The sequence below is a fragment of the Mus caroli genome, chromosome 1 (assembly GCF_900094665.2).
Source record: "Mus caroli chromosome 1, CAROLI_EIJ_v1.1, whole genome shotgun sequence".
In the NCBI taxonomy this organism is placed as follows: domain Eukaryota; kingdom Metazoa; phylum Chordata; class Mammalia; order Rodentia; family Muridae; genus Mus; species Mus caroli.
Genome location: NC_034570.1, coordinates 184,706,868 through 184,717,056, shown reverse-complemented (window position 1 = coordinate 184,717,056; position 10,189 = coordinate 184,706,868). Strand labels below are relative to the sequence as shown.

Genomic DNA, 10,189 nt, shown 5'->3' with positions numbered 1-10,189 from the left:
AGACAGAGACAGACAGAGAGAGAGAGTCACAGAGAGGTGAGTTAGTTCTGTGCCCATGGGGGGTGGCTGGGAGGAGGGGGGGGGGCTTCATAATCTAAGTGTCTGATAACTCCAGGCTGAAGTTCATATTGTCCTACCACTTGTAAACTTCTTAAGACAAAGTGGTGAATGTGTTAGCATCCTGCAATTATGCAGAGTGAGGAATATCTATCTCTGTGTGTCATTAGGGAGAGCTATGTCTGAGACCTGGGACAATGTTGTCACAGGAAGGCCCATGCTTTGTCAGGGAATGTCCCTGCATTGTGACTTCTGCTGACAGAGTCCATTTCTCTGTGTTTCTTCCAGGGCTAAGAACATTGGTGTGGCCCTTTTGGGGGGACTTAAACAATGTTATGTAGTAAGCAACCTGATGGAAAACCACTAGTGTGTCCTCATGCACTTGTGTTGACTCTGGATCTAAGTGCTCCATGCCTGCAATGTTAGAAGTGCCCATTGAGTGTTTTTCATCTGGGATTACAATGGATCATCTTTCAAGCTCTAGTCAGCTCTGGTGTTCTGTGGTCTATGACCCTGGCAGACAGGGAACCATGCAGTTGATTGCTTCCTAGACCTGTTCCTTAAGTTCTGTCTATGGATACACAGGTAAGTTCATAGGTGTAATGCTCACTAGAATGAATAGACAAGTAAAAGTGATGAGAGTTCCAAAGCTAATCTAATTTCTGTCTTATTTGTGGGGGGTTCTCATTCTCAGAGTCCATAGTTGACATGTTTGATGTGTTAAAGACTATGTCAGAGACTGTGCTGGGATTGCTAGTTTGTAAGGGTACCCAAAACATATAGATTGATGCCAGTCTGCTCATAACTTCAGACAGTCTTAGCCCCTTGTTTATGTTTAAGCTTCATGTATGTGTGTGGTGGTGGTAGAGGTATGTGCATATGAGTACAGTGCCCATGGAGGCCAGAGATGGTGTCAGATCCTCAGGAAGTTATAAGTGGTTGTGAGCTGACTAGCAGGAGTGTTGGGAATGGAACTCATCCTCTGCAAGAACACTACATGCTTTTTGCTAAGGTATCTCTCCAGACCTCCCACCATCATTCTAGTAACCCTATCTGCTTATGACATTTCCCCGAGGCAGTGAAAAAATAGCTGTGCTATGCCCCCAAAGTTTGAGGCAGTTTGTACTATATCGAGCACAGTGTGCTAATAACCAGTGGTATACATAAAGGTACTTGGATGAGTCTGAGTGTTCACAGGCAGAAGAGGTTTTTCCTGCCTTTGTTACTGACTTTGTGGTTTGGTTACTACCTGAAGAGGCCCCTGAAGGGTCCCTTCCAAACCAGATGTCCATACATGTGCCCTAAGGCCTGGAGATAACCTGACCTAGAACACCCTCCTCCTCTCCACACATGCCTGTATTCTGAACTATTGGTCTCACGTAAGGGCTAGGAACTGCCTTTCTGTGTTCTGAGAGAGTGGGACTGTTTAGTCTACTGGGCACATTGCTGGATTTTTTTAAAAAATAAATACCAGATTATGAGCACACAGTCCAGTTTGGCTAGGCCAGAGTCTTCTGACTGGTCCTTTGGGATGGCAGGTTACAGTATCAAGGACAGGTTGCAAGCCATTCTTGGGAGCAGGAAATTCCCTGGGCACCATTGATGATGAAGCCCAGACTGTGTGCTAGACACACACTAGGCACTTTAAATCTGTTCTCTTATCTTCAGAGCACAGCTTTACTAGATCCATTATACAGGTGAAGCGACTGAGGCTTAGAAGAAAATTACATAATTTTCTGGTTACATAATAAGCATCTATGCAATGGTGGTATCAGTCATACATACCAGATCTTAAACTCTATGTGATTCATCCTCTCTAGACCTTTAAATGGAAAGTAGAAACCCAGGCCCCCACCCTCTCTAGAAATGTCAGCCATCTCCAGCCCTCTGTTCTTCCCAAGGCTCTCTCCAGCCTGCATGGAGCCATTCTGCACAGTGACTCCCCTTTTCCATTTCACCCTTCGCTGGATCATTTTATGCCTCTATTCCCTCTGCTAATTCAATCTAATTAAAGTATAAAATAGAATAATTGCTTCCATTCCTACACTCTCTTCCCATCTACCCTGAGGACAGAGTGGTATTCCCTTTCTGGGAGTGGCCAGCCTGACAAGCTGGGCTGGAATCAAGGCTATGTCTCTTCTTTTCATCTTCTTACTTGCTGTTTTACTTGGCTCCTAGCCTAACTTTCCCAGCACTCACTGACTGACTTCCATTAGACACTGAAATCTGGGAGGAAGTTGTATTCCTGCTCATAACATCTACTGACATACTGCTGAAGTTGGGGTAGCTTTCTAGGGAAGAGCCAGCCTTCTCTTGATGGAGAACCTGGACAATTAACAGCAGGCCCAGAACTCTCTTTCCAAGTTTTTCCCCCTGGGACTGGCCAAGCCACAGATCTATTAAGAGTACATTAACATTGACTTGTTAGGCGGTGGCACTAATGACCTAACACTTCTTACTAGTACTATTCCTTAATTACATTTAGTTAATTGACAGAGAGAGGCAGAGAGACAGAGAGACAGAGAGAGGTAGAGAGAAAAGTGAGACACACACACACACACACACAGAGAGAGAGAGAGAGAGAGAGAGAGAGAGAGAGAGAGAGAGAGTGAGAGAGAGAGAGGAGATCTGAGTCCTAGATTGGATGGCTCTAGCTTTGTACAGAGATGGAAACCTGTCTAGGCAGAATTGGAAACCTGATTCTATTCTCACATGGTCCCAAAGATACAAGAGGTACCATATCTTTGGGAAAGGGTGGGAGAACAGAAGCAAAGAGGGAAGACATAAAATAACACTGGCTATAGTGTATTATAAAGTGGAATTACAGAAAGGATTCTTCTTGTCATATCATATGAAGTTTTGACATGACTTGAGTGTGCCTTACAAGCCTCATAAGCTACAAAGTACTGTAGAGCCTTTGGGGTTGGGGGAGATACTGGTATGTAATTAGATTACTGAAGGTGTTATTCTTGGGAGGATAAGAGTTAGTAACCCTTTCTTACAAAAGGGTTGTTAAGAAAGAGCAAACCTAGCTCCACCCCACACCTCTGTGACTTCTGGTCTTATCACATTATCTCCACTTCTGACACATGTTCATGTCACTGATGATACCTATGATGTTGTGAAACAGGTAAGCCCCACTAGGGGTTAGACCATACTGTTTTGACATTGGCCTACAAACCTCTTTGAGTTAAAAGTTACCTAGCCTCAGATAGTTTGTTACAGTAATAGAAAACAGATATACTGCCTTGACTTATGAACATACTTAATGACTGACAAATTCCTTCTCTCTGAATAATGATCAAGGTTCAGGGAGGCTAATTATAGGAGCACTTAGCTGCATCTACCTTTCCTTTAGAAAGACCTTACAGTTAATGTAAGGCCTACCTATGCTGCTATTGAGTACAGTATTTGTAGGAAAACATGAAAACTGATTTATGTGTCAAATGTGTTTCAAAAACTGAGAAAGTAAAATTCAAATTATAATGAAGTTATACAGAAAAATAATTTAGAAAATTATTAATGTATATTTCAATAAATACCTTCAGTAGCAAAAGAAACACTTTATGACAAATAACCTAATTATGGTCATTACACCTATTAGAATAGTGGTTTTCAACTTTCCTAAAACTGCCACCCTTTAATATAGTTTTTCATGTTGCGGTGACCCCCAACCATAAAATCATTTTTCTTTCTACTTTATAACTATAATTTTACTACTGTTTGGAATCATAATGTAAAAATCCGTGTTTTTTGATAGTCTTAGATGATTTCCATGAAAGGGTTATTTGACCCCAAAAAGGGCCACAACCCATACATTGGAAATCACTATATTAGAATAAATGACCTTAGAAATCATACAGAGTCAGATGAAAAGAGAAACAACCAACCAAAATTCATCAAATAATTGACAAAAAGATATCATTTTTCATTCATGATATAGACACTTTAAAAACCTAATAGAAAACACCAAAGAAAAATTACCAGAACCCCAGGACTATTCTTAATGACTTGGCAATACAAGAAATGTCAAGATGTATAGGCAAAGAATAAAACTGAAAAATTTAGGAAAAGACAATTTTATAGTATTGGTGTAGCAATAATAAAAATACATTTATTGTCAATATTATTTTTAAAAGTCCCAGCCCAGGACTTTTCTCTTTCTAAGATCTGGGAGATGCTGGAATTAGACTACCATCTCTGTCTTAGAAGTTTGCCTTTCCAAGTCCCTGAGGAGTTAAAAAAAAAAAAAAAACAGGCTTCTCGGAAGCTATTGCTACAGTCAAGACTACAGGCTCTAGAACCTGGGCCTCCTGGCTCAGGCCAGGCCAGCTATCTGGTACACAACTATCTTAATACTAATAATCATATTCCTCTACATACCCAGTAATTGGAATATAGTGAGTGAGGACTGGAAGAGGCCGTATAGAGTCCTCATGGTAAGTGTGTGGCTGTTGATGTTGAATAAGAAGAAATTCTTCGTTTGTTATCTCAACTGATCTCAGACTCTCTTTGAGTGAAATACACTGAGATTAAGTGGCTTGTCTAAGCCAACTCAGCTATAAAATTGTGAGATGGGACTCAGGACATAGAGTATTAGAAATATCTCATTATCTGATTCATATCCTTTAATTAATAAAGGAGTAAGCTAAGGTTGAGGGAACATGAGAACAATAATGGCAAACATTGGGAGAGAAAACAGGCTGCCTGATTTTGTTCTTATTGACTGTACTCCTGGCACACAGTAAAATGTGTCCTTTTATGAGACCATGCTAAGTGTCAATACTTTGCTCCATGGACCCAGACAGATGGGCCTCATGAGCTGCTCTTGGCCCTCAGCCCTGGATTACCCCAGCTGAAGTCACCTGGCTACCTCTTCTAACATGATTTACAGCTTCTCAGGTGACAGGTTTCAGAGCTCCACCACAAATCTCCCTTGGAGTCAAGCTCCTGATTGCTTCACTCCATTTGGTATGGGGAACTCCTACTAATATCTCACGTGACCAGAGACAGACCCATGACATTAAACCCAAAGGATTCCAAATTCAGCTCTCCATGACTGGCTGCTGCTCAATATGTCTGGTTCTGACTATAACAAGAACAGGGCATCTGACGCAAAAGACAGGAGGAAGGAAGGAATATTTATAAACAAGATACTTGGGTACTTTTATGTGGCTAGGGCTGATGCTTTCAGATATGGACCAGGAGCTCCTTATGCACCCTGAAGCCTACTCAACAGCCTTATTTCTGACCTAGCCTCTCTTCTCAGCTCCCCATGCAGTGCTAGAAATGGGACCTAGGGCTTGAGCATGCCAGGCAAGCTCGCTGCCACTGAGCTACAGCCTCTTCTGTCCACATTTGGAATGCATTTTCAAAAGGCATCTTGTCTGAGAAAAGGATGTGGGGTAAAGAAGGCATCTACCTTCTTTATTTAAAAATAACTCTTTGGGGGCTGGAGGAATGGCTCCCTCAGTAAATGCTTCCCATGTAAATGTGAGTCTGAGCCCCACAATATGGTGTGATTAGGAGGTAGATTTACTGATCCTGGACCCACAGAGTTGGCTGCTCCTGGGAGCCAAAGAGGTGTAAATATGAGGACCTGAACTGGATCTCCAGAACCCAAATGAACAAAAGACAGACACACATATGTACTCCTAATAGTAGGGATCAAGGACAAGCTAAACTCTAGGGCTTACTTTCCAGCCAGTCTAGTGTATTTGTTAAGTTCTAGGATAGTGAGAGACAGAAACAAAGTGGATGGCTCCTTAGGACTGACACCTGAGGTTGGTCTCTTGCCTCCACACACATAATACACTCATATACAAATGCATCCTCCATAAACACAAATAAGTTTCTGCCTTGAAAACAAACCAAAAAAAAAAAAAAAAGAAAGAAAAGAAAAAATGCAGAGCACCTATAGAATCTATCCAATGGTACAGATTTCTGGGGATGTTTCCCCCATTAGATAGTAATCAGTTTAAGGGTAGCAACCAAGCCTCCTTTGTTCTGATATTTTCCCTGTACTTTGTTTCCAATAATTATGTGTCTAGTAATACTTTACTAAGACCCACTGGCCATCTTATTGGGCTAGTAGGCCAATGCTTATTTCTAGAATTGCCTTACCCACTCTGAGTTGGCAAAGCGTCCCTCAGTTCCACTAAGTTCTCCACTGGATCTGTTTATGCCTCAACTGCAGGGGCCACATGAATAAAGACAGAAAAGACAGGTGGGCTCAAGAGGATCTTGATGTAATTTGCATGCAATTAGCATATGATTTGTGTCATCTATTCTCAAGAAGTAATTTTCAAGTTAGAGCTGCATCACTGCTTTCTTTAATGCCACCATGCACCCATCCCCCTTTCCTCATTCCTGCTCATCTGTTATCTGTCATCCATTGATTCAGATTCTTTATCTTTGAAAAGAGAGCACACAGAACTCTGGGAAGGGTGAATCTGACCAAGGACACAGAGTCTCTGAGGAACATTCATGGAAAGAGGAAAGGCACAGGTCCTGGGTGATACCTAATGAAGGGGTCCTCCAGCTTAGCTGTCTTCCCAGTCTCAGTCAGTGTCAGCATCACTGAGATAACCTCAGAATCTTTGTCTTTCCTTTTTGTCCTCCTCACGAAAAGGACAATACCATGGCTACTGCAGATCCATGGTTACCTCCTGATCAAAAGGATAGAATGGCTAGCCATGGCTAAGAACTTTGCTTGGTTTCCTTCCTCTCAGGGTCTGGTAAACTCCATCATCCCTGTTTACTTTTCTCTCCATAGTTCCCTATGTTCACACACAGGTAGATAAAATGTGAGCTGAAGAATAACTCTTCCCTAAGTCTAGAAAGAGAGGGCTTGCTCAGTTGCTGCTTAACCAGAAGACTGAGGCTTTTCCTGTGGCATTTCCAGCCTTTGTAAGTAGTTTCAGCTTTCCAGAACTGCCTAGTTCATTCTGCATCCAATCTCAGACTCAGGACAAGATCTGATCTCCTTCCAGGCCCCCCATCTCAGTACTGTCTCCCAGGAGCCAGCCCAGCCTGGAAGTCTAGATTATTTACACCTCTTTGGCTCTCATGAGCAGCCAACTCTGTGGGTCCAAGAGCAGTAAATCTACCTCCTAATCACACAATACTGCGGGGCTCAGTCTAGCTCTTTCTTGCAGGGCTTTTCATCACTCACCCAGACAGGGGCTGTGGCCTAGAGAGAAGTCTCCGGGAAGAGGCTGGCCCTGCAGCTTCCCTCTTCAAATGCCATAGGGCTCTGCTTTCCTCAGAACCCCAGCACTGCAAACTCTCTCTCTCTTTTAGAGGGTAGATCAACTTCTAACCAAAGGTGACAGGTTATCAGACGTTTCCTAGAGTTTAGAAAGGAGAGATATGTACCAGCACTTACCTGTCTCTCAGACATGACATATAGGTATAGCTGATTGATGGAGAAGGCCATGTCCCGGAGGATTGGGCTCCCATCTTTGAACACAGAGACCATCTCATACTGGACCCCACCATGGGGGGGACCATCAGCTCGAATCTGCAAAGAAACCAGATTGCCCTTAGTATGACACTCAGCCTTCTCATGGACTACCTGCTTCTATTTGGGAGGGTGGCTTATAAAAGACTGCTGCTACTCCTTTAGGTCATTGCTCTGGAAAGAAGTGCTATGTATATTAAGTTCCATTCACATCCACTCTCTGTATGCAGGGTCTGAGATCTGTTCTCTCTTTCTTCTTCTACCCTGTTTCCCCCTCTCCTTCTCTCTCATCCCCTTCCTTAGCTCCTTTTCTTCTTTGTTTCTCACTTATTTGCAACCAGGGCTTCACTATGTAAGCAAGTATGTCCTCTAACCTATGATCCTCTACCGTCATCTTTTTCAGTTTGAGGACTGCAGGCATGTGCCATGCATCATGATGCCCAGCTTCGGTCTGGGATTCCTAATAGTGTTTTATTTGTGGTTGAATGCACATGAATGATTCTGACTGTCCCTATGAAGTTGTTTTTGTGTGCATTTACATACATTTATAGAATTGTGATGTATCTATGCAATGAGTATATATATACATACTTACTCTAGGTTGGAGAGTCAATTTTTCTATATACAGTACCCTGTGTTAGGCTGAAATGAATGAACAATTACGCAGATCATCAAAAGTCTTGTCATCATTGGAAGACTGAAGATTTCAGGTCTCAGAAATCTTTCTTCCCCTAGATGCCAGTTGGCTCTATTTTCAAGTTACCCAGGGAGATGAAGTATGTATTTCTTTTGTCCCATCCCAGGTCAGTAAACAAAATTGACCTGAACGTCATTTTCCTAAGGCTCCTCTGCCCAAGGTACATTTTTATGCTTATCTTGAGAGTTCAAAAGAAAAAGGAATGTGAAAGTCAGAGCTGGACCCATGAATCAGAATCTTTAAGGGTGTGGCCTAAGCATTGTCACCTGAGTTAAAAGCTCTTTAACCAAAGGCACAGCAAAATTTGAGAAGCAGCAAGATAACATAATACCCTTAATCCTGCCACCCTCAGAACTGCTTTGAGGAGATGGGAAGTTTGTGACTGAGCCAGACCATAGCCTCTGTTTTGGTGGGAGATTCCCAGTGATGCTGGAGCTGTTGGAACAGGGGGTAGAGAAGGACTAATATGTCCTCAAGGAAAGAATTTCATGTAAGGAGATGTTGGCAAGGAGTCCTTGGTATGAATGTGCTCCATGCACAGTTCCATCCCAGATCAGCATTCACCCTTTACCCCATCTCCTACTCCAGCTTATCTATCACATCCTACCTTGTGACTCAAGTCTTGCCTGCTCTGGGAAGCCCCTGATGCCTCATAATTAATTACATACACTGGTGTCTTTTTCTCTATTGGACATATATCCTAGTATTATAATCGATTGATTTGCTCATTGTATATGTATTAGCTAACATGTATTGACTTACTATGTGAATTGTTGTCTAATTGCTTCCAATATGTGTAGAGTCATTAACACTGTGAAGGTGAATATGTGTTTTCTATTTTCCATGTAACTCTCTGAATGTCCCAATCAGCTCAGTACACACAGCTGGCTGGCATACCTGTGGCCCTGTAAATGCCTATGTATCAGTTTCTTTTCTACTTAACTCTATTATAAAGTCTGTCTGTGGGCTTGGCAATCTGTTTGGAGCAGAAGCAATGGTCATGATGGCTTTCAAAAATTACTGGTCTGAAGGAGGGTTAGGGATCTTGGAGGCATCTATGGAGAAATTTGGGTTTTACAGGCATTGCTGGGGTCTGAGATTCTGGTGATGACAAAGTCTAATCCCAACTTTCACATCAACTGGTGTATGGCTTCCAACAATTCATTTTATTTGTGCATGTGATAGTTTTTGTAGCTGCCAGATGAGGGTGGCTATTCTCTCTCAGCACAAAAAGGATATTGTGGAAATGAAAAGAGTTATTAGCTAAGATTTTCATTACTGTCACCTATTTATTTATTACATACCTACCATAAGCCAGGCTGCACTAGGAAACAGAGGACACTGATAAATGATACTGCATGTCTTCAGAGAGCTCAGGATGGAATCAGGAATAGCACAAGTCATCTTCACAAACTCAAGAGTTAGCCTCAAAAGGGGTGATTTCCACAAAGTCAGCAGTATTCAGAATGGGGATGGCCCATCTGACTTGAGGGAGGCCTGATGGAGAGGCTTCCTGAAGGAGATGAGGCCTAAGCAAAGATCTAGGGTGGGAACTGCATCTGTGGAAAATGTGAAGTGTGTTACAAACCTGAAGGCATCTCATTGAGGTTGAACCCAGATCTCTTAAAACTCTGTTTTTTGGACTTCAGCACTTAAGAAAGAATGAGAGTTCATATGTGAGGTGACTAAGGCTTGTAACTTGAGCAGACTCAAAAGATCTTCTGTCCTAGGGTTATTACTGGATGGCTCTAGCTCAGAACTCTGGGTGTGGCATTTGTGTGCATGTGTGTTATCTGTAACTATTTGTGAGTATGTGCATATATGGCATATTTGATGTTTGATATGTAGCATGGTACATATATATATAGCTCCGGGTGTGATATATATCATGTATTTGTATGTGTGTGGTATAACTAGTATAATATATGTATATTTGATGTATGTATCTTTCTATCTCTGTGTAGCATGTCTCT

At 42.1% G+C, this 10,189-nt stretch overlaps 1 protein-coding gene across 1 annotated transcript in view; it reads right to left on the bottom strand.

Annotated features, from left to right (window-relative positions):
* Plxna2 (plexin A2) overlaps positions 1-10,189 on the bottom strand; it is a 194,212-nt gene that overhangs the window by 96,997 nt on the left and 87,026 nt on the right. The window contains exon 4 of the mRNA XM_021173227.2: positions 7,445-7,579. Within this exon, the coding sequence (XP_021028886.1) occupies positions 7,445-7,579 (135 nt within the window). The remainder of the gene's footprint in view (positions 1-7,444; positions 7,580-10,189) is intronic.